At 33.1% G+C, this 26,799-nt stretch overlaps 1 protein-coding gene across 1 annotated transcript; it reads right to left on the bottom strand.

The window, feature by feature from the left end:
* Nucleotides 1-6,860: 6,860 nt before the first annotated feature.
* On the bottom strand, nucleotides 6,861-26,782 carry HELRODRAFT_71063 (hypothetical protein; the record flags this gene model as incomplete). Its single annotated transcript, XM_009032962.1, has 5 exons — nucleotides 6,861-6,985; nucleotides 7,325-7,510; nucleotides 15,085-15,171; nucleotides 15,414-15,468; nucleotides 26,699-26,782. Coding segments are annotated over 5 exons (537 nt in total), but the record flags the coding sequence as incomplete, so codon positions are not given.
* Between the last annotated feature and the right edge of the window lie 17 nt (nucleotides 26,783-26,799).

The following is a 26,799-nucleotide window of genomic DNA, read 5'->3' as shown; positions in this document are numbered from 1 at the left end:
GTGCACGTTTTGATGCGTACACTTTTTTATGTTTTGGATATTTTTTACATGTAAAAAAGTGTGTATACAAAGGTACTAGCGTGTGTTGTTTATGTGTACGTGTGTTTGTATGTTTGTGTGTAGAGACGTTTGAGTATGCGTGTGCGAGTTCGATTATCTTCCTCTATATACATATACTGTATTTTTTATTAGAAACCCATTAATGCACGCAGACCAGAAAATGTTTCCTCTCTCTCCTATCAGCAAAGCTTTAAATTTTTTCAAAACTGCACGAGAATTATTTGAAAAAGTTTTTTGGTTTATGTGTATGTGAGGGTTGTGTGTTGGTTTGTACGTGTAAGTTTGTGTGCATGTGTGTGTGTATGTATGTGTGAATGACTGTTGCTGTGTTAGAATTTCAGAGTTTCCATATACGGGTATTCGCTCGCAGTGCCCATATGTGCGTGTGCTTATATATGCGTGTGTCTATTTGTACGTACTTGTTTATGCGCGCGTGTGTGTGTGTTTGTGTGTGTGTGTGTTTGTGTGTGTGTGTGTGTGTGTGTGTACCAGTGTTACTAGTGTAGTAAATTCAGCGTCCGATAGAGAATAAATTATAAATTTCTTTTCTTTCCTTTTATACCTAAATGGTTTTTTTTGGTTTTGTGAAAAATTTTGTAAAATATTTTATTAATTTTTTCTCATTTTTCAATTTTTTTCACGTCATTGTTCATTTGAATTTATTAAAAATCAGTTTTTTTCTCAGTCGAAACATCTATTCCGTCTATTTTTTTCTTCTTATTTTTTTTGTTATTGTTATTATTATTGGTGTTTTATAATAATAATAATAATAATAATTATTATTATTATTATTAGCGTTGTAACTTTTATTATTTCTATTATTTTTTAAAAAATTGGCATCATTTAGTGTGTGCAATCAGTGACTGTCAAGTGATAATGAGTGTATCGAACGAGACACATCTGTGTGCGTGTGCTTGCGTGTGTGTGAGTGTGCGTGCGTGTGTGTTTTAGTAATTGTATGTATGTCTATGTTTAAGCTATGTTTATTTGCATACAAGTCATATACATTTGTATTTTGTCCAATTGTACTTATTCGTTTTTGTATAGATTTATTAGTATGTTTTTTTGGGTTTCATGTCATTGTATATTAATTTGTTTATATCCTTTTGTATATTTGTATTCAAAGTCAGTGCGATGATTGTTGTATATGTATTAATTTGTGTTTAGATATATACAGGTATTTGTATTTATGTATACAAGTTTTGTATGTATGTTTGTATGTAATATTCTATGTTAGTATGTGAGACATGCATAGCATGGATATACGTAGCCATGAATTTGTGTGCGCTGATTTGCATACTTATAAATAGACAAGCAATAATAAGCGTTTGTTTGTTTGGTTGTGTATGTGTGAGTGTGTTTGTACGTGAGTATGTTTGTATGATTGCTTGCGTATGTGGGTATGTAATTGTGTGTGTGTGTGTTTGTGTGTTTGTTTGTTTGTCTGTTTGTTTGTGTGGAATAATAAATTTCTATATAAAAGAAGGAAAGGTGAGCATTTGAAGAAGTAGATGACCATTCATTTCCAGAGGTTTCCAATTAGCAGTTTAATTAATTAAATTTAGAGATTAACTTATTGAAATATAGTTATTGACATCATTTTCAATTATTTGTAAATGTGTTCGTCTTCATTCTTTATACATTTCAAAGTGTCACACACTCAGTGACACACGCACACAAAAACACACACAAAGACTAACACACTCACACAGAAAAAAACCAAAAACACACATACAGACAACCACAAATATACACCCAAACAGACAAACACACACACAGACAAACACTCACACACAGACAAACATAAAAACACACACAGAGGAAAACACACACATACAACTGATACACTTAATAAACATAGATATGTAGAACTCTTCAAGCATTATATTTTTTGCTTAGTGGGATGGATCTCTTTGAATTCAAGCCCAGTAACTGCAGCACAACGGCAGGCGCTCCTAACCACCAGGCCACCGAGTCAGTCGGCCCGTTTTGAAAAATAAACACAAATGGATGAGTGGGTATAATTTAAATAGAATCGACAAGAGAAATTGATGAATAGATGGAAGAGTGGATGGATGGATGGTTGGATGGATGGATGGACAGTTAGATGGATGGATGAACGAATACATGGATAGATGAATGCGTGGATAAATAGATTGAAAGATGGTTTGATAGATGGATGAACAGCTAAACGAAAAAATCAATTAATAACAAATCCAATCATTCAAAAGGTAGAAAAATTAATGGATGGATTAATAACATGATAAATTGTTTCGCGAAAATAAAGGAATAAAAGAAAGAACGAAAGTTTGAAAGTAGGAATGAACGAAGGAAATAAATGAAAGACAGAATAAACGAACAAATGGGAAAAAAGGATAGTACCAAAAAAGAATAATCAACAAATGAATGAACAAATGAATGAAAAAATTTGAAAGTGAAGGAATAAAAGAAGGAAGGGAAGATTGAAGGAATGTACATACGCCCGGATTACTTCTAATATGAGACAATGACAAGAGATTGAAAGATGAAGATAAATGGATAAACCGCTGAACTAAAAAACAAACATTCGCGTGAATGAATGAATGTGTGAATGAATGAATGTGTGAATGAATGAATGTGTGAATGAATGAAAAACTTAAAAAGCTTATGGATGAAAAAAAAGAAAGAATGAAAGAAAGAATGAATAAATGAATGAATGAATGATTTGGTGATTGGATGAATGAATTGGTGCTTAGATAAATGAATGAGTGAATGAATTATTGAATGAATGAATGAATGAAAAAGTAAATAAATAAAAATGAATGAATGAATGAATAATCGATCAAACTACTGTACTACTGTATGTATAGATAAATAGAGAACTGATTAGAAGAATAAATTGATGGATGGAGGGATAGATAAATGAATGAGCTGGTGGATAGACGGACGAAAAGACAAAAAAATGAAGTGGGTGGATGATTGATTTTAGGAATGAATGTTGATGGACGGATCGATCAAGATAAAAGGAATGAATAAAATGACTATTGAATGAAATTTAAAAATAAGTGATAGATAAGAAGATAGACAAAAAATGAATGAATGGTTGAAAGAAAAAATGAATGAATAGTTGAATTATTGAATAAACAAACAAATGAATGAATAAACAAACGAACAAACGAATATACAAAAGAATGAGTGTATGAATGAACGAACGTACGAAAGAATAAACGAATGAACGAACAAACGAAAGAACGAACGAACGAATAAATGATTGAATGAATGAGTAAATATAAATCACTGAATGAATGAGTTCATACTTACTTTCATCTGGACTTCCTTTTGGTTCTGCAATATTAATTTCATTGACGTCATCATCAATATAATTTTTTTATTATTATTATGATTCTTCTTCTTATTTTTTTAATATTATTATTGTCATTATCGTCGTCATCATCGTAAACATCATTACCATCATCATCCTCATCGTCACTTTCAACATGAATGAACAAACGAGCAAACGAAATAACGAACGAACGAACAAACGAAAGAACGAACAAACGAATGAATGAACGAACGAATAAACGAATGAATTATCATCAGCATGATCACCATCTCTTCAATTATCAACATTACTAATATTCATACCAAGGACGGCATATATCTGTTTGATATTATCGTAAGTAGACCATTCCGTATTTTCCATGTTGATATTGTTGTTGACGTTGTTGTAGTTGTTGCTGATGTTGATGTTGTTGTTGGCGTTTTTGTTGAATTTTAGTCGAGCTTTGGTTTGTTGCTGCTGCTGCTGATGTTGTTGGCTGTTTGGATTGCTGCAAAAAAATTATTTTTGTTGTTGTCGTCGTTGTTGTTGATGTTCTTTTTGGTGTTGATGTTGTTGTTGTTGTGGATGTTGTTGTTGACGGTATTTTGCTGATGTTGTTGATGTTGTTGTTGATGATGTTTGGAGTAGTTCAACTAAATTACAAGTTAATACTTCAGAGAAAAATTTAATTAAAAATGCAGAAAATTAAATTAAAAATTATTGAAAGTGAAAGAAAGTAAAAAGTAAATAAACAAAAAGGCCCCGAATGTCAGAGAGAAAAATAAAAAAACCATTTTCGTTAAATTAACTCTGGCGTTACAAATTGTTTGTTGACGGTTTTTATCGCTACAAATATTTTGTCCTTGTCAAAATCATCACCACCACCACCATCATCGTCATCATCATGCTCATCGTCAACATCATCATAATGATGACGTTAATAAAGTTTTTCACGGTAGAGTTAATAAGAATATTTCTTATTATTATTCATATTAACAACAGTAACAACATTAATGTCAGTAAAGTTCATGACCGAAACAATCCACAGTAACATCAGTGGCAAGGACAATAACCAATTGGCTCTAGCAAGAAATTACATTAAAAACTAGAGAAATGTGATTAAATAAAAAAAACCCAACTTGTCTCGATTGGAAAAAAAATTTTTTTTGTATTTTTCTTCTTTCTATATTTTTATTTTGTGATGTTTTTTCCGTAAAAAAATTTTTTCGGTATTTTTCTTTCGTTATTTTGTGGTGTTTTGACATTTCAAATGTTCAAATTTCTTTCAAAATATCGTCAAAATATCGTTCTGTAATGTACACACACACATACACACACGCACACAAGCACATACAGACACACAAGCTAATCGAATGAATGAATTAATTAGATAATAGATGAACTAATGGCTGAACAAATAAATGAATGAATCGACATGCGAGTTATTAGTGGCTGGTTGAATGAATTACAATTTAATAATTTGCAAATTTCTATCGCATAAAATGAAGTAGAAGAATTAACCAAATTTACTAAAAACTAACTAACTGACTGACTGACTGACAGACTGACTAAATGACTGACTAACCAACTAACAACCCAACCAACCAACCAACCAACCAACAAGCCAACCAACCAACTAACCAACCGAGCAGGCAGCCAGCCAACCAACCATCCAACCAACCAATCAACCAACTATTCAACCAATCAACCAACATGCCAACCAACTTACCAACCAAACAACCAACCAACCAGCCAACAAGCCAACCAACTAACCAACCAGCCAGCCAATCAACCAACTAACCAACCAACCAACCAACCAACCAACTAACTAACCAACCAACCAACTAACATTTCCAAGCATGCAAATGGACAAACAAGCAATCAAACAAACACACACATACCATTTCACGGGCGCTTACCTCTAATATTAATGCAAAAACTAATTAAGCTTGCCATGTAAGCGGCCACATGAAGCGTGTCTTGAAACATTACATACATACATCCTTACCATCTATGTGACCATGGTATTTTCAGGAAACATTTATTCATTTGTATACATACATTTGTATACGTAATTTGTATATATTGCATCTAGATTTGTGTACATACATTTTGTATAACTTTTATACATTGCATAGTTTACAAATTTGTTATACATACAGTTGTAAAAATACATTTGTAAACATTAAACATATATATACTTATACAAATTCATACATACATACAGACATACACACATACCAGAATATTTATTGGGTATAATTTGAATAGGCTGCGTATTTAGCTCGCCAAATGTTTGGAATGATTTAAACAAGCGACAAACTAGAAAAGTTGAAGTTGATAAATAGGCACATATATACAAATATACAAACAATTATAACATACAAGCAAACAAACATACAGTACAAACAAACATACAAACACACAGAAATACAGTGGTGCAAACAAATAAACGTATTATACATCGAACCTACCCCGTAAACACAAAGTTGCTAATAATTTTAATTAGATTTTCCGAAGCTGCTCGCTCTAGTTTGTTGCCGAACCCTACGCCACTACCGCTACTTCCACTGCTACTACTGCTACTGCTGCTACTCCCATAAACACTGCTACTACTACTACTACTACTAACACTAATCGACCAAGGTTCCAGTGATTCAACCAATGGTGCTCCGAACATGAATGCTAGATCACTGTAACGATTGACGAATCGCTGTTGTTGGGATTGCTGTGGCTGTTGTAATTGCGGCTGTTGTGGTTGTGGCTGTTGTTGTTGTGGCTGTCGTTGTTGCGGCTGTTGTGGTTGTTGTTGTTGTGGCTGTTGTTTGGATTGAAATCGAACCGAGGTGAAATTCAATTCGAGAAGAAATGTTGATGACGAATTCTGAACATGCATTCGAGCCAGTTTCATCAGCGGCACGACACTTTGAGTATCTGACAAAAACTCGGCCAAACTATCGCGCAAGTACTTGGGATCGCTTCTTTCCCAGTCGGTATAATGATGCTTGATGACGTCATAAATGTGTTGTTTGTGTCTGCTGTAAACATTTTGAATGTAAGTTCGATAGACTCGATCGACAACTTCGGCATTTGTGTGCTCCAGTTGAGACTGAGACAATCTCGAGAGACCGTCTGACTGACTGGTGATTAGGAGAAGTTTCGTTGTCTTGTAGGCAGGCTCAGCTGCAAACGCTGACGTCGAGGACGCTGGTGGCTCGGATGCTTTGCGCGACAGATCTTCAAGCGGCTGCGGTAGAATGCTGTAGGGGTTGATGTTGAGGCCGAACGAGGAGAAGTATTTGGGAGCATGGATTTGAACGTTTTTGTCGTAAATCTCGCTGCTGTTCTTACTCATGAGGCAGTTTTTCAACTTGGTTGGATTGAATGAAGATGTGGTCGATGTTGACGCAGAGGATGAAAGAAATGATGAGGACGATGACGAAGATGCTGAAGACGACGACGAAGATGATGGTGATGATGATGATGATGGCGAGGGTTGATCGACAACGGAACAATTTAAGGCGTCGGCAAGAAGTTTGGCGTAGTAGGTCGGGTGGTCGGTGGTGGCCCAGGTGGCAAACGAGGAGCCGCCAACAAGGATGGCTTTGTTGAAGAGGTGATTAACTGATGGGAGAGTTGGTGGTGGTGGTAGTGATAGTGGTGGCAATTACGTCATGATAGTGGTGGTGTGTGATGGTGCTGGTGAGAGAATGAAATGACATAAGAATGATATCGTTGGTTTTGGGTTATGATGGAATTTATTAAAATTTTGCCCGCGCGTTCAAAGTCGAAGTTGGCAATACAAAACAACAAAGGAGTGTATAAAGTTCTTCAAAGAAACGAAATAATAATAATAATAATTTATTACAATAACATTTACATTAATCCTCATTCAAAAAAATCTCAAACCCTAACTTACAGTAATTTTTTATAAAAACTAAAAAAAAAATTTAATTAAGAAACCTGTGGCCACTGGAGTGACCAACAAGATGTGGACCAATGAGGTGGCGTGACCTTCAGCCAATAGGGTGACGTTGTTCAGATTCCCGCCAAATGATTTGATGTTGATTTGGATCCAGTGTAGAGCCGCCATGATGTCCAAAACTGCAAAGTTGCCATGAATGGTACCGTCCTGGGTGCTCAAGAAACCTGGGGTCAATGGAAATGAGTTGAAGTGGGTTGAAGGTTAAAGGTCAATTTCTCTTGTGCTTTTGCTTCAAAACGGGCGTTGTTATTGTAAAAGTAATATATCACAAAGACCATTTTTATAACTATTTTTTTGGGTAGTATTTTGCTAATACAGACAGAATAGTTTTGGATGAAGCCTTCATCGATCCATGTAGAATTTTTAAGGATGTTGTTTGAAGAGGATGATGATGGTGATGATGGTGAGGAAATAAATTAATGATGATTCTGCTGATGAAGTGATTAAAAAAACGAACGCCGGTGAGATTGTCGATTCATGACGATGATGATGACGACGATGACGAATATGATGATGAGGACAACTATGATGATGATGATAAAATTAATAATAACCAAGATGATGATCATGACGACGACGATGATGGCGATGATGATGATGGTGATGATGACGGTAATGCTGCTGATGATGATGGTGATGATGGTGGTGGTGGTGATGATGATGACACAATCGACTATGATAATTACAAAAAAAAACGAAACAAAAATAAATCTGACAAGATGTCATTTTGATTAATGTTGTCAAGAGCTTCATATTAAATTCATTTTTTTATTCATTTTTTCACTCAATCCATCATTGCACCTACCCGTCCATCCATCATATTTCATTCATCCTCTTGTCAATTTCATCCCTCTATCTATTTATTCAATAACTAATTTATCAATTATGTCATCAATCACACTAGTCGCGAATTTATTCATTCATTCACCCGTGCAATCATTCCATCATTCCTTTCCTTTTTATTTGTTTGTTCGTTTATTTTATAATATAATTTGATACTATATTGAACTCACTCCTTAATTCATTCTTTTATTCATTAATTCACTTGTTCGTTCGTTCGTTCGTTTATTCCTTCTTTTATTTGTTTATTCATTTGTTCATTCATTTGTTCATTCATTTATGTACTCATTTATTCATTCATTCATTCACTCACTCACTCACTCATTAACTCACTCACTCACTCACTCACTCATTTATTTATTTATTTATGGAAAAATTTTTCTAGCCCGAAGTTGCGTATTCGATAGCAGATTTATCACCATTACCTCTGTAAAATGAGAAAAAGGAAAAAGATGGAAGAAAAATAAAAATCGGAAACAGAAAGATAAAAAATAACAAAAAGATTTAGTAAATTTTTGGAAAAATAATTCGTCTATTTTTTTTACAACTGATTAAAATTTGATTATTATTTTATGCGCTGGCTCCGTACTTTGTTTATCACACGCCAGTGGTGATGTTGATGATGTTTTTGGAAACTTAATACTGGTGCGAATAAACAGAGAAAAACGAAATGTATATGGATGGCGGTATAATTCGACAAATTTTTGAATAAAATTTTTACAAAATCCGTAATATATTACTTGAAATAATAAAAATAATAAGAAATAAACGAATGAATGAATGAATGAATGAATGAATGGACGGAAGAAGGAACGAATGACTGAATGAAAAGTTTGAATAATGAAAAAAATGGACTAAATAAATAAACAAATGGTTAAAAAGATGTGAATTTTTTCCATTCAACTCGTTGTTTCTTTTTCTCTCACTCTCTCTCTCTCTTTTTCTCTTTCTCTCTTTTTCTCTTTCTCTCTCTCTCTCTTCTTCCAGAAACCAGAAACATGTCAGTTTTGTCCAAAGGCGGGAAAATTTGTTTTATTAAATCTGCAATGAAAAACCGCCATTTTGTTTGTGAAGGCAGCCTTATTTGTTTTTTTTGATACAAAAACAAAAATAATGGACGTGTATGAGCATTAATTATTTGGTTGGTTGTTAATATCTTCGTTGTCGTCATCGTTATTATGGTCATCATCACCATCATCATCATTGTCTTCATCATCATCATCATCATCATCATCATTGTCTTCATCATCATTACTATTATTTCCATCTTCATCATTGTCTTCTTCGTCATCACATCAAATGGGCATCATCATCATCATCATACTTTGTAATAGTATCGCAAAGAAATTATCATCTTATCGTCTAATCATTTCAATGAATGACAAACTACAACGTTCGTCATCCCTTTTATATTACTCAACATCATAAACTAAAATACACACACGACTACATACACAACACAAACACACACAACACACTCACACACACACACACAAAGGCACACGTACAAACGGCCTTTGTATGTGTGCGACATAGATATTTTGCGTACAACAGTCGAGGTTTACTTTTCATCTGATACCTCCGGACAATTTAAAGCCGGAGCAGGCGCATTACCACTACACTATCGGGGTATATATATGTATATATATAGAGAGAGAGGGGAAGAGAGAGAGAGAGAGAAAAGAGAGAGAGAGAGAGAAAGAGAGAGAGAGGGAAAGAGAGATGAATGACTGTATTGGATTTTTTATCGTGTGTTGAAGAGATTGCGTGCTGACAGTGACGACATCTGTACTACCACGACGGCGATGATGACGCCGCCAACGACGACGACGACGCGCTGCGACAAAGATAACAAATCGCGAGACAAGGCTCGGGATAAAAGTTGCAAATGAAGGTACGTTTGAACTTGACCACGGAGTCACTTCATTTTATCGCAGCGTCGTGAGAACGTTCGACGCCACTGAAACGCTGCTGCTGCTACTGCTGCATAGACAACAATGTTACTCTAGCGAGCAACAACATCAATAACAATAACATGACAGCAAGTCCAGCAACATCAAAATAGAACAACAACACAAGTAACACTAACAAAAATAGCGATGAATGACTAAATAACATGGAAAGCAAGCGCGATAAAGACAGGCTTTAAAATAATTATCATCCACAATTTAAACAGCAAAAATAACAACATGAATAACATGAATAAGCAAAATGACGAAAATCGATGGAGTAATGGTGAAGGCGCCTGGCTCTACTGTTGCAGTGACCGAGTTCGAACGCAAAGAGATATCGGTATTTCACACCAATTCTCTGTGAAGCGTGAATGAAACAAAATGAAGAATTTATGCAAACGAATGTGTCTTTGATACATCTGAAAATTATTTTGAAAAAAATTAATAATAACAAAAAGAATTTTAAAACAATAATCATAATAATAACGATGTCGCTCAAATCCTCAAAATCAAAGACATTTAAGAAGACATAAACATTATTATCATCCTTAAAAGCAGTTTTGTTGGTCCTTTATGAACGTAACTATAATGTATGTATGTGTGTGTATGTGTGTATGTACGTATATGTGTGTGAGAGAGTGTGTGTATGTGTGTGCGTGTGTGCGTGCATGTTTCGTTTCGTTTCCCGAGAAGAGAGCATAAATTTCTATAAAGCCCGAGACAATATTTCCAAAAACTTTAGTTAGATAGATTTGTTAATAAATTTTTAGCAATCGGTTTCTATTTCTTTGTTTTATTTTACAAAAATAACAATAACAAAAATAATAACAAACATAAACTGGAAAATATAACTATATACAAACATATAAAGATAAAAAGATGGATATGTTCATACACGCAAACATATATACAATAGGATTTTTGTAGTTGTCAAACGTTGTATAACAAGAGACATACAAAAATAAATACAAACTAACTAACATATACAAAAAAAACAAAAAGAAACATGAAACATCAGCACACAAACAACAAAACATACAAACGATATACAAGGAATACAACAAAACATACAAACAACAGCATACAAACGATAACATACAAAGTTATACAAACAACTCTGCAAAGAAACAACAATAAACCCAACAACAACAAACAACATAGACAGTGAAAGAGGCAGCAGCACCAGCATAGAACTCTATAAAGATAATGAAACAATAACGATGGTCGCATCCAATTTCATAGATCCAGAGGCTTTATGATGATTGGACGAAATTGATTCGGGTGCTCGCCTCTGATTGGTCCATTTAAATTTGAATTTAGTCGTTTTTAATTTTGGCGCGGAATTTCTTTTATTTATTTCTTTCTGAGATAGCGTTTGATTTGTTCTTGGGCATCATGGGTGGTGATGATGGTGGTGATGAGAATGATGATGATGATGATGATGATTATGAGCGTGACTATGATCATAATTTCATGATGACGTTGATGACGATATCTATAAACACGGTTAGTACAATCATAGAGTTGATGACGATGATGAAGATGAAGATGGTGGTGGTGAGAATGATGATGAAGAAGAATGAGAAGATGAAATTAATCTGAAATGACGTCATAAAAGAAAGAATAAAAAACAAAAAACACGAACAGATACAAAGACAGAGATAAAAAAGTAGAGATAAAAGATAGAAAGGAAGAGATAAGAAAGAGAATGATTGAAAGAAAGAAGAAGACAGCCCAAGAAAGAATGATCACCAAAGACCCAGCCCCTTAGGCTTTGGAGAGGAGGCATTTTAAATTATTTTTTTCTAACTTATTTGAATAGCGTTCATTCCGTGGCTTGCACCAAACATTCGTCTTCATTACGAAGGTTAACAACATACACACGCACACGCGCACACGCACACACAAAAACACAGACATACATACACAATTTTCGTTTTTATGCGTTATCCTATATATGTATTTATTTTTTGGTTATTTTTTGGTTATTCATTCGTTCCGTCATTTATGCACTCCATCATCAATTATTCCTTCATGCACTCAATCCTTCATTCATTTACACATTCACTCATTCATCCATTTCTTTCTTCATTCTCTCATATTTATTCAAGAAATTGATAAACACAACTATGTTTATATGTATGTATGTATGCATAAACATGCTTACAAACACATGTGGTTTCATTACATCATGTAACAGAGAGGGAAAGAAAGAGAGAGAAAGAGAGAGAGAGAGAGGAGGGAGAGAAAGAGAGAGAGGGAGAGAAAGCGAAAGAAAAAATTAGACACATATCTATTTATATATATATATACATATGTACATATACATATATAAAATATATTTTTTTATTGGTTTCCAAGAATTAATAAGAGATTAAGGTTTTATTTGATTATGTGTAGGAAAGGATTGTTATAATAAAATGAATTGAGTTACACACTTCAATGTAATCTTCAAAGGAAAACTTGCTTTTATATCTAAATATATTATAGAATTTACTTTTAGTGAATTTTTATTGATTTTATTAATATTGTTGTTGTTTGTTATTTTTTATGTATGTGTGTGTGTGATGTGTGTGTGTATGTGTGTGTGTACGTTTACGTTACACATTAAATTGTATAAAGACTCCAAAAAAATAAAGCCAGACACATTATCCACATTGCCTGTATAAGGCGTATTTGTATTAATCTACACCTCCTAAATATACATCAATTTATAACTAATTATAAATGACATCTGAATAATTAAAATAAATATATTTTTCACCTTACTTTTTTCCGGTTTTTATTACGTTTTGTGTTTTGGTATGCTTTGTATTTATTCTGTATATGTATGTATGAATGATTGTATGTGTGTGTGTGTGTGTGTGTGTGTATGTATGTATGTATGTACGTATGTATGTATTTGTTTATTTATTGATGTGTATGTGCGTGTGTATGCATCAATGATAATTTGGTTTTTTTAGCGCCCAAAAACTATTTTTCAAAAATTAATACATAATACTTTTTGTTAAATTCTGACAAATAATTTGTTTATTAAAAAATTGAAATGAAACATAGAAGCAAACATTTTGTCCTATGAATATTTGATGTTTAAGGGAGAGGAGGTTCAATGCTTCAAACAGCGCCTCGCATCTATCTACGTAATCTCATCTTCTTCTTTCGTGTTTTTGGGTTTTGCTTTTCTCTCTCTCTCTCTCTTTCTTCTTTTGTTTCCTACTTCACTATTATTTACTAATTAATTTTAGTTTTGTTGTTCTTCTTTTTGACTCCAGCGGTCATTTTTTTTAGCACGAGGATAAATTTGTATATACGACTTCAGGCACGAAACCTCGAGAAATTTTTTTCAAATTTAAAAAACTAAATGTATACATACATACATACATGCATGCATGCATACATACATACATACATACATACACACATACATACATACATACACACACACACACACACATACATACAAACATACATACATATATACATTTATACATACATACATACACACATACATACCAACATTCATACATACAAACTTACAAACGCACTGTCGAACAAACAAAACAACTAGATTATCTATGCAGACATCTTAATTAAATTTCTATTGTTTATATCTGCCAGCATGTGATTGTATGCATTTATTTTAGCTATATTATCGCTCAAAATATTTAGTACTTGCAAATGCGGTGGTATTTGTGTGTTATATCTTGTTTACGTCCGTTAGATTGTTTATTTGTTCATTCATTCATTCATTCATTCATTCATTTGTTTGTTCGTTCGTTCATTATCTTGCTCTTCTTTTTCTCTTTCTCTCTCTCTCTCTTCTTATTAGTTATTACTTTTGTCGGAATAATCTTCCTTCGTCTAGTCATGTTATTGTGGGAGTTAGAATGAACCTTTTCCACTTTGCCTCCTTCTTTGCTGTACTATCAAGCGAAGTATCATCAGTCCTTAAATACAAATTTAGTACACACGCACATATGTAGTTTACTTTGTATAATACATATGTTGCACGCCCTCTATATACAAGAGATTCTAACAATCCAAAGATTATAAATATTGTAAAGATAACGAATATCCAAGATAACAAACTATAGCGCAATTTGATCATTGCAGGGTTATAACAATAATTTTATAATTTTTTCCCAAATATTTTTTTATTCATCTAAAAATTCTTATCTGAAATTGTTGTCTTTTGAAGAGGAAGTCCATTAGAAGTGTATAAAAAATATTTTGTCTCTCTGAAAAATTTTTTTAATAGTAACGGGTGAGTGTAGTAATCTAGTTGAGGTTGAGGTAGTATTTTTACTTGAAGTTGTGGTGTAGAAACGCCTGTTTGGGATAACGCCAACATTGAGTTTTAAAGATATTTTAATACTACCATGACACTTTTAAGAGTAATTAGATACTGCTGTTTAAATAGTACATGAATTTTAAAAGATAAATGATACTAGCATGATACTCTTGTCTAAATAGCACTCACATTGAATCTTTAAAACTAAATAATACTAGAATTATACTATTGAGAGTAATTATAATTGTAAATTGATCTTTAAATAGCGCTAATAATAACTGCTTTTCATCAGCATAGAGTAAGTAGTAGTCCAACAAGAAGCTGTTGCATTGAATGTAACGGTAGTATCAGTGTTATTTTGCTATTTTTAGGTTAGTAATTTTAGTAAAATAATTATAGCATAATTAAACTGATTAATAATTATTGGATAATTACACTGATAGTTTACGTCATCACCATCGTCATCATCACCATCAACAAAATCAATATGATTATCATCAACGCTATCATCATCAACATCCAAATCATCATTACATAACCACGATAATGGCATCTCAATCACCACCGTCATCATCATCATCATTACGTCACCATCATGACATCATCACCATCCCCATCATGACGTCATAGTGACGTCATCGTGACGTTATCTTACCCAGGGGACCGAGTCTGTAGTTGATAGTGACGACGACCATGCGGCCGAATGAACTGATGACCGAAGCGTCGTATGCATTTCCAGTTCCTGATGATGACGATGGTGGTGGTGGTGATGATGATAGCGATGGTGGTGGTGATGATGATGGCTATACTTGTTATCATCATTATCATTATATTAAGTATTTTTCTAAATGTATTCTAAATACTAATAATAATATTATTATTATCATCTTCATCATCAACACCATTATCGTTATCAACGTCAGTGCATTCATCTTCACCGTCATCACCATCATCATCATCATTTTCATCATCGTCGACATCAACCTTCTTCGAAGTTGTATCCATGTATGAACAAGAGAACGGGCAGAAGTCCTTCGTTCTGTTCTGATGATGATTAATGATGAAGATGATGATGACGATGGTGGTGATGATGATTAAGATGATGATGACGATTAAATGACGATGATGATGATGATGATGGTGATGATGGTAATGGTATGCTCATAACAACAATAATGACAGTAACAATAATAATACTAACAACAACAACATCAGCCGTCATCTTCAAAATGATAGGAACTGGAAATGAATTCGACGCTCCAGTCATCAGTTATAATAATAAAAATTATAATAAAAATTATATAAAAATATAATAATAATGAAAATAATGAGGAAGATGACGACGACGATGATGATGATGTTGATGATGAGAATAATTAAAACGATAGTAATGATTACATAGCAGAGTGTCAGAATCAAAGTCGGAATCTGATATTTCTCTCCAACACACTGCTACATAGACTACTAAAATGATGTAAATGACAAACATTTAGTGATCACCGAGGCAATACTGATAGCAAGTAACAACGTGACTAATGCTACGATGATTATGGGCATAAATTATGTTAACGACAAGTATTAATTATGTTAATTTAGTGTAGTGTAGCGAATATTATTACGTTGATAAAGATAGTAGCAGGGTAAAATATTAAATCTGAATAATCGTCTTTTCTGCCCCATGCTAACGTTCAAGGCATTAATCATTTTATTTTTTAGATACAAACGAACATACAAATGAACAAACAAACAAAGACAAACAAACAGACAAATATATATGTATATGCATTCGTTTATACAAACATACGGACATTTATACATTACATACATTCAAAAACATACCTGCCAGCTACATAGACATATACATACAAAACAACACACAGAAAATGTAACTGGCAAATATACAAACAGAAGATATACAAACAGAAGATATACAAACATACAAGCAATGTAAACAAACAAAACATACAAACGCATATGTATGCGTGCATGTATACAAACTGACATACAAAATTTGTGTCGCAATATTGTTTCGTGACTTTAAGCAACTTTTAACACGAGCCATCTTCTGCTGTTCACACTAGCAACTTCTCGGACATTTTTTCAGTGCATCGTGGTATACGAATACCGAAAATACCAAATTGTACACTGTTTTGTATGGCTTTACATGTAACGTTAGGCCTGCATTGGTTTTTTGTATTTTAACAAAGTTCCTGATACAAAAATTACACATATGTATACCTCTTTTCATGTATCTCTGTATTTTTCGAACCCTGAAACAACAAATACACACACATTTGTATATCTTTACATGCAATGATGGGTATACAATTTGGTATTTATGCGTATTTCCTGTGTAATACTTGGTATCAGTGTTGCCTTTACATGATGTTGTTATGTCTGATCATGTGCCAGGGCGCTCAAACATGCGTTGGTGAATTTAATACAGCAACCACATCATCTTAAGCCTACTTCAATTCATCATCATCAGTCAAGTACTAAGGCTTCACACATGCAAACACACTCCTTCACTCACTCATTCATTTACTCATTCATTCACTCGTTCACTTAATTATTCATTCATTCGCACAAATATTTTTTTTTTACTGAAGATTCAAATCTCAGAAATATGCCAAGAAAGGTGAAGATAAGAATTTGTTTAGACACAAAAAATAACTCATTCTTGCTCTAATAAGACGTGGATGAATGAATGAAGGAAGAAATAAATAAATAAATCTTTGAATGAATGAATGAAATAATGAAGAAATGATTACATGATTACATGATTGAAAGAATAAATGACAGATAGGTTATAAAATCGAAGATGAAAAATTTTTTTTTAATATTTAAACAAAAATTATTTGAGCATAAGTCGTCTCAGGTATACACTCTAAACCAAACACATACAAACACACACACACATACACACACACAAACATACACAAACACACACACTTCCAGTCATGAATGACACATTTGCGCCTCGCTACACATAAACAAACAATGTTTAAGCGAGGAACACGAGAATGGATGGATGTATGTATGCATGTAATGTATGCCTGTATGTTTGTCTATGTAAGTATGTATGCCAGTATGTTTGTCTGTATGTAAGTATGTATGTATGTTTGTATGTACGTATGCATATATTTATGTTTTTTGTATGCATGTTTGTATGTTTCTTTGTATGTATGCGTGTATGTATGTATGTTTGTTTGTTTGTTTGTATGTATGTTTGTACGTATGTATGTACAGACTCAAATAATTACACGTATGCGTGCCCCAGAACGGCCAACGAAGCATATCAACATTTGTATATGGATAGACAGATAGAAAAAAATGTAAGCAAAAATAAAAAGATATACAAAGGTATGTATTGTATTTTATGTATTGTGTTGTATGTATTGTGTTGTACTGTTTCTTGTATTTGTTTTATATTGAATGTGTTTTCTTGTAATGTATGTATCGTAATGAGATGAATTTTATTTTTGTGCAGACATAAACAAACTGTGGCACACACAGAGATGTAAACATATACATGCATACACACATATATACGCACACACACACACACGCACACGCACAAATACAAGGAGACATTTCAGTTGCGTTAGATTTACTGTTTAGTGTTGTGTTCTTGCATTTCTACATACGCTGAGATAGAAGAATTTTTTTTTATATATATTCCCCTTTATTTATTATTTATTTTTACCATCATATTTTATCAGTTTTCTTTATGTGTGTGTGTATTTGTGTTTGTGTGTGTATGAGTGTGTGTGTGTGTGTGTGCGTGTGTGAGTGTGTGTGTGTGTGTGTGTGTGTGTGTGTGTGTGTGTGTGTGTGTGTGTGTGTGTGTGTGTGTGTGTGTGTGTGTATGTGTGGTTACGCATTTTTCTCTTGTCCTCTTGTCCGAAAGATAATTTCTTTGCTAAGAAAAATATGAATAAATAAAACAAACGAATGAATGAACGAACGAACGAACGAACGAATGAATGAATGAGCAAATGCATGCGTGTATGTGTGAATGAATGAATGTGTGAAAGCATGAACAAATAAATCACGGAATGAGTGAACGAATGAGCCTATGAACAAAACTTTTAAACTTTCTTAGAAATAAATAAAATTTTCATAACTCTTTGTTTGAAAATTGTTTTTCTTTAAAATTACTGTTTTAAGTTTTTCATCATTTATTTTCCATCATTTTTTCCCAACATCTGTTTGGGTTTTTCATAAAAACTTTGTATAGGCAAACAATTTCAAAGTGTGTTTTCACTGTATCTCTGAACAACCTTTACTCATCTCATAAATTTTTATAAGTTTGTTTGCTTGTTTGTTTGCTTGTTTGTTTGCGTACGTGTGTTTGTTTGTAACGATGACTGTATTGATGATTCAAACTATGATTGTGGTGATTAAAATGATGAGTTAAATGATGATGATGATTATTCTAGTGATGATAATGATGACATTTCGAATGACGCGATATACCATTAGGTGCTGTCTGTTGGATTTAATAACTTGGAATGCAACATTAATGAGAGTGTTGATTCGTGACGATGTTTTGTCGTTTTTAGCGGGTGTATTTTTCAGTTTGTTGTATTTTGTGTTGTTGTTTTGTATTTTATTGTATATTGTTGTAGTATTTTGTATCGTTTTTTTGTACTTTTTTTTCTCTATTTTGGGTAGTTTTGAGGTTTTAGATTCTGTGGTTTTGTTTATGTTTACGGGATTGATTGTTTCATTGTCATCTTTTTGGTAATATTTGCGTTGTTGTTTTTGTTGTTGTTGATGTTTTTAATGTTGATGTATTTGACATGTTAGTGGTGATAATGGAAATATTGTTGCGTTGTTGTTGTTTGGGGTATTTGTGTGGTTGACTTTGTAGTTGCTATTGCCTTTGTTTTTGTGGTAGATGTGGTTGCAGTCTGTGGTTGTTGTAGTTGGTGTGGTTGCAGTCAGGGGCGTCATTTCAGATGTTGGTTGGGAGGGGCGAACTTATGTGGCCTATGACTTAGCATGTAACACACACACACACACACATATATATATATATATATATATATATATATATATATATATATATATATATATATATATATATATATATATATATATATATTATTTAAGATCACGGCGTTTCTTACAGTACTCAATCTATATGATAGTTTCTCGATTCTTCGAATAATTCTCCGATCTACTAAACTTAACTTGTTAATGCTATTAACAAAATTCCTATTTACAGAAGATGTCATTATCTACATGTATGCATATAGTACTATTTCCACTACCTAGTCTCGTCAGTGCAACATTATAATAAATTATACATTTTTAAAGTTTTTAAAATTTCAAAATTTTTAAAGTTTTAAAATTACTAAATTATATATCCTATATATATCCTTTTTACAAAGAATTTAAAATTAACACTTTTATAATTTAAAACAGAACATGAATTATTGTAGGAACAAATGAAATAAATTGTATAGCGCTTGACATTTAAAAATTCAAAAAGCACAATATTTTGTATATATAATTATAATAAATTATATAATTTTATATAATTATTTTATAGTGTTTGCAATTTTGTCATAATAATTTCGTACAGCAAAAATTTAGAATTTTGATTTCTGGGGGGGCACTGCCTCCCCCCAAATGACGCCTCTGGTTGCAGTCTGTAGATGTTGTAGTTGGTGGTGTTAAACGTTTTACGAAACCATTGTTGTTGTAGTTGGCTCACATAATGCTCTGCTGCATTATTCATTGGCCCTTCCATGCGAAGTATTGTTTCAGAGGTAATTTTGATGAAATTTTTCTTTTTTGAAAAAACCGGATATTATGCAAATCAGCATAAACTATGAAAAAATAAATTTGTTAGAGAAAAATGTGAACCACAAAATTATATATACGCACACAAACACACACACACGCACGCACACACACACATATATACAAACACACACACTGAATAAGAAACATTTGTATATATGTTGATCTCTTTAATTTATTGTACACCAGCAAATATACAAATGAAAAATGTATGCAACCCAAAAAACTGAAAAAATAAGACAAGACAAAAAACAAAACAAAACAAAAAACGAACGAATGACCATTCATCCAACCATTTGCATTCGATCAAAATTTTTCACATTTTGATCTCGCTTTTTCCAGCTTCAACATTCAAATTTGAAAATTTTCAAAAAAATTCGATATATAGTTGTTGTTTCTTTAATGTTATTTAAGAGAAAATAACTAATCGTATTTTAGTTTTAGTACTGTGAGTGTATATTTACGTGGTAAAAAGACGAATAATGAATAAACAACTTGTTGCATTAACACAATCAAGTGTATTGTTTTTGCAAAATGTTCATGAGATCCCGAATAACAATGATGTGATTTGTTATTTATCTTATTTTTTTCTACAAACTGCAAACCTATTTTTGGTTTTTTATGGTTTAAAAAGTTTACGAGTTGCGTTTATAATTTTGTTTGTAAGAATCTAAATGCGCTCTTCAAAAAGATTTCATTGTTTAGAAATTGAAAATGAAAAAATGTTGAATCAAGAAAGAATTTTTTAGGAAACGTAAAAAAACATTTTTGTTTAAGAATTTAAACAAAAAAACTAAAAACAAAATCATTGAAAAAAAAAACAAAACAAAAAAACTTTCAAACTAAAATGTTTCAAAACAAAAGAAAGATAAGAAAGAAACTTTCAAGAAACATAGCTGCCTGGTCGATTTATTTACGACCATCTTTACACACGTCGGAGTATTAAACCGCCAAACTTTTTGCTCCTTTAATCCAAAGTGAAGGTTAAATAACGACCGAACCCTGCTCAAAAGGGTCAAATGTTACAGAGAGGTCATAGGGTAAGAGAGCAATTGTTCGGCATCCATGTAGGATACTACTTGCTCCTTTGTATTCTTTGTGCAAGTGTCGATAGGTGTTTATGTTGAATGAGTGAGTGTGTGTGTGTGTGTGCGTGTGTTTATGTGTGGATGTGTGTGCGATTGTATATGTGGGTGATTCTGTTTAATTTTGTATGTGCGAATGGCATGCATGCATGTATGTATGTATGTATGTATGTATGTATGTATGTATGTATGTATGTATGTATGTATGTATGTATGTATGTATGTATGTATGTATGTATGTATGTATGTATGTATGACCAATCTTCGAACCGCATGAACAGCGGCCTGTATGTATGTATGTATGTATGTATGTATGTATGTATGTGCGTCAGACTTTTGGCTTATTTTGGGTTCGGTTGTATGTATGCAAAGAAAATAATGTTTCATTTAAAAGAAATCATTTTTTCAAACGTTTGAATTGTGGGGTAAACTTCATTCAATGCATGAATTTGATAATACGTATCGATTGTACATATGGGTAGTAGGTATTTTTCCATTTCGTAAACATTTTCCAAAAAATGTGCACGTGCGTGTGCGTGAATGATTTTTGGCGGTCGTTGGAGCGCACTTTCTTTCAGTTTTATCGACATTTTGAAAAATTTAATTTGGACACGTCGCTTAAAAAAGCTTCGTTCCCACGTTTATGTTCCTAATGTCGCTATTTCAAGTTTGGTATCCTTAGCTGGTCTGCCTGTTTGTTTACAAGAGGACCTTTGTTTGTTTTGTTTGTTGTTTTGTTTTGTTTGGTGTTTTGTTTTGTTTTGTTTGTTTTTCTAGTTGTTGCACGGCGTCAAGTTGCCATCAGCGATCGTTTTTCGCGATTTTTTCAACCTTCTTTCTCCTTTATTTTGTATTCTTTTTCATTCAGATTTTTGTTTTTTTCCATCTCCTTTATCTGTTTGCTCTCGATATTCTGCAATTTCATTTTAATGTTTATAGCGTTTTCATCTTTTTTTTTCCATTTTATCTTTTTCCAAACTTTTTCCACGCACACTCTCAGCAAGCAAACTTCAAATCTCATCTCAATCTTTCTTTCCACTTTCTCCATCGATGAGATGAAGCCCATTATTTCAAAGTTCCGACGGTTCCTGCATGAATCTATCTTACAAGACATTTCATTATTGAATTCTCTTTACTTCTTGCTCCTGCTTCTGTATACTCATAAACCCACCCACACACCGACACAAACACACACACATGCCATACACAGACACCACACACACACACACACACACACACACACACACACACACACACACACAACAGAAACGCGGCATAACTTAGTTGTGCATGAAACAGACAATTGCGGACGATAGAGCAAAATGAGTACAAGAGCAGTAGTAAACAAACAGAACAACAACACACGACACCAGACGACACACGCTACACACACTACACCACACCACACACACCACACGACACACACACCACAAGCTCGCACATCCAAGGTGCGTCTGAATTTATTTCTCATTGTTGCCGCTTCATTTTATTCCACTACTCCAACTGATTCCTCCATGAGATGAAATTTACTTTCAACCCAAATCGGATTGTTTGTTTCAACGTACGTCTCTCTATGTGTGCATGTTTGTGAGAATGTGTGTGGTTGTATGTGTGTATTTATGCATATATCTCCGTGTTTGTATTCGTATCTTTGCACTTTGCACATATGTTTGGCTACCTGTGTATATGTGCGCCTTAGATTTTATTTTATGTTTTCTGCAATGTGTTAAAACTTTTCCATGTTGTTTATCCACCGAATTTTTTGCAAAAATTTAGTAAGAGTGGAAGTTTTGATAGGAAGGTTTGAAAATGTTAGCATTTATTCGCTTGTTGTTGAAAATACAGAATTTAAGCATAGTTGTGGGATCGCCATGCAAATCTACTTTTAGGTGTGTGCGTGCGTGATTCGTTTAATATGTCTTCTCGCTTGTTTGATTTTCGGCGCATATGACAAGAAATTAATGTGTTACCTTGCGTGTACGTGAATTATCATGTGTGTATGTGTCTGCATGTATGTGTGTGTGTGTGTGAGTGTGTGTGTGTGTATGTATATGTATGTGAGTGTGTGAGTGAGTGAAAGTGTGTGTGTGTGTGTGTTTGTGTGTGTGTGTTTGTGACTGCGTGCGTGTGTGTTTCGTTCATCTCCGAAAACTTGTTTATCTATTCCACCTCATAGTAAATCTTCTTGGTGCTCATCTCCAGATACGATAACTTAATTTAATACCAATACATTGCACATAATTCGAAGGTGAATATCTCAATAATAAAGCACGATAACGAACGATAAATTTATGCAAAACTGAGGAGATGTTTCGATGTGGTTGTGCCCCCGCCTCTCTCTTTCTCTTCCTCTCTCTCTCTCTCTCTCTCTTTCTCTCTTTCTCTCTCTCTCTCTTTCTCTCTCTCTCTTTCGTTCTCTTTTTGTCACACACACACATGCACACACACACATACAAACACACACAAAAACACAAACACACATTAAGCTCACAAAATTTAAATGTGAAAATTTTAAACCAAAATAATTAAATAAAATTATATCTGTGGATATTCTAGAAATAAACTATTTCTTCTTATTATTATCTTAATTATCATATATTTCACGTAATAATGATAATAATAATAATAATAATAATAATAAAAACTCAAATTACAATATAATATTAATAATTCCATTATAATTTTTCGGCTATTATCAATAGTTTATCTCGGATAGCTAAACAATCTTTACAAGCAAGAGATGATAAAAATGAAATATATCATAAAGAGACCATGCACACACACACACACACACATACATACGCGCACACACACACACACATACATACACACAAATATACACACACACTTACATATACATAAATTCACATACACACATGCACACATACATAAGCACCACACCCACATACATAGATTTATACGATACGATACGATACATTTCCGATACAACATATACACTATACATATGTACTTATCTTCCCACATTTACAAACCACACATGCGAACATACATATACATAAATACACACACACACGCACACACACACACACATACATTCGTACGCAAACACACGCACATATACGCAAACAAACAAACGAACAAATGCTAAAAATATTATTTTTGTAATTTATAAAAAATAATTTAGGACCATGTAGAAGTAATCCCCTTGGTAGATACATCAGCATGGGATATGATGTTTAGCTGGCTACTACTGCTTTACTAGTCTTAGTAGTAATGGCTGAATTATTTTTCAGTAGTCATTTGTTGTGGTACTTGTTGTTGTAGTAGTAGCAGCAACAGCAGCAGCAGCAGTTGTCTCTGGTGTTGTCCTTATAATGGCTGAAGTATTTTGTAATAAAAAGTAGTTGTGATAGTTGTAGGCAGTTGTAGTAGAAGTAACAGCTGCCGCTTTGGCCGCTCTTGTGGTTGTAGCATAAGTTGCAGTAGTAGTAGTAGTAAAAGTAGTAGCAAAAGTAGCAGCAGCAGCAGTTGTTGTTAAATTATAATAATATCTATATATATGCATAGTAATAGCATTAAAGAAAAAGTTTAAATACTATTCTTTCTATCTTTTATCATAACTCACAACTTTCAGCGTCTTAGAGAATTTTGAATTAAAATGATTTTATAAAAATTACATAATTAAGTCCATACAGTAAATTTGTTGTTGCTGCTGCTACTACAACTACTGTTGCTGCTACTACTATTACCACTACTGCTAATACTGTCAGTGCAGCTGCTGTAGCTACTACTACTACTTTTTTTATTATAGTGACGAGGTTGTTTAGAAGATAACATTGCATTGCGTTTTAATCGAACTTATGATGTTTGGTTGACAAATATGATGATGGAAAAATGATAGTAATAATAATAATAACAATAATGAGGATGATGATGATGATGATGATGATAATGAGGAAAATAATGATGATAATGATGCTAAGATAATAATAAGAGTAATCATAATAACAATGATGTGGTGATGATGATGACGATGATGAGGACGAGGATGATGACGATGATGATAATGTGATGATGATGACGACGACGACGACGATGATGATGACCGGGAAGAAATCGCAGATATATGCACCCTCATTTGGCCATAGCGAACCCGAATTTATTAGCGCCGTTACGCAATTATGCGAGCTCTATATTTGCATACAAGTGTGCTCACTGACCACACGCACACTGACCACACGCACACTGACCACACGCACACTGACCACATTGGCCACACTGACCACACACACAATCACGCACACACATACATACACAAACACATGTGTACATAATGAAAATGTCTACATATGCACATATACCTACACACGGATACCTACCAACACGCAAACATATTCACGCATACTTACAAATACACAGACACAAATGCACAGACACGCTATGATTCAAACACACACACAGACACGCACAAAGACCAGCACTCACACATACACACACACACACACATTTCCCTAGATAAGAGAAAATACTGCCATACATAAGACGAAAAGGTGAGAAAATCGTCTTACGTACCTACCTACGCTAATTAATACGCACACATTCGACTAATAGATGAATCTATGTACCTGCTGTCCTATGCAAACATAACCAAACAAAGGATTTTATTATAATTATTATTATTATTATTGTTGTTATTATTATTATTGTTATTATCGTTATTATTGTTTAGCCGCCATTTTGAATTCTTTATTTTGCATAAATTAAGAAAATTGAATGAATTACAATAAAGTTAAATCGCGCGTATATTCATTCAAGCTATCCCATCTTAGAATCGTCTTACGTATCAAACGTAAAACGTACATACAAACATACAAAACAACTTCATCATCATTTGTATGTACGAACATACAAACATACAAAACAACTTCATCATTATTTGTATGTACGAACATACAAACATACAAAACAACTTCATCATTATTTGTATGTACGTGCATACAAACATACAAAACAACTTCATCATTATTTGTATGTACGTACATACAAACATACAAAACAACTTCATCATCATTTGTATGTACGAACATACAAACATACAAAACAACTTCATCATCATTTGTATGTACGAACATACAAAACAACTTCATCATCATTTGTATGTACGTGCATACAAACATACAAAACAACTTTATCATTATTTGTATGTACGTACATACAAACATACAAAACAACTTCATCATCATTTGTATGTACGAACATACAAACATACAAAACAACTTCATCATCATTTGTATGTACGAACATACAAACATACAAAACAACTTCATCATCATTTGTATGTACGTGCATACAAACATACAAAACAACTTCATCATTATTTGTATGTACGTACATACAAACATACAAAACAACTTCATCATCATTTGTATGTACGAACATACAAACATACAAAACAACTTCATCATCATTTTGTATGTACGTGCATACAAACATACAAAACAACGTCATCA

Source organism: Helobdella robusta (assembly GCF_000326865.2).
Source record: "Helobdella robusta unplaced genomic scaffold HELROscaffold_9, whole genome shotgun sequence".
Classification (NCBI taxonomy): Eukaryota; Metazoa; Annelida; class Clitellata; order Rhynchobdellida; family Glossiphoniidae; genus Helobdella; species Helobdella robusta.
This window is presented reverse-complemented; position numbering and strand designations above follow the sequence as displayed.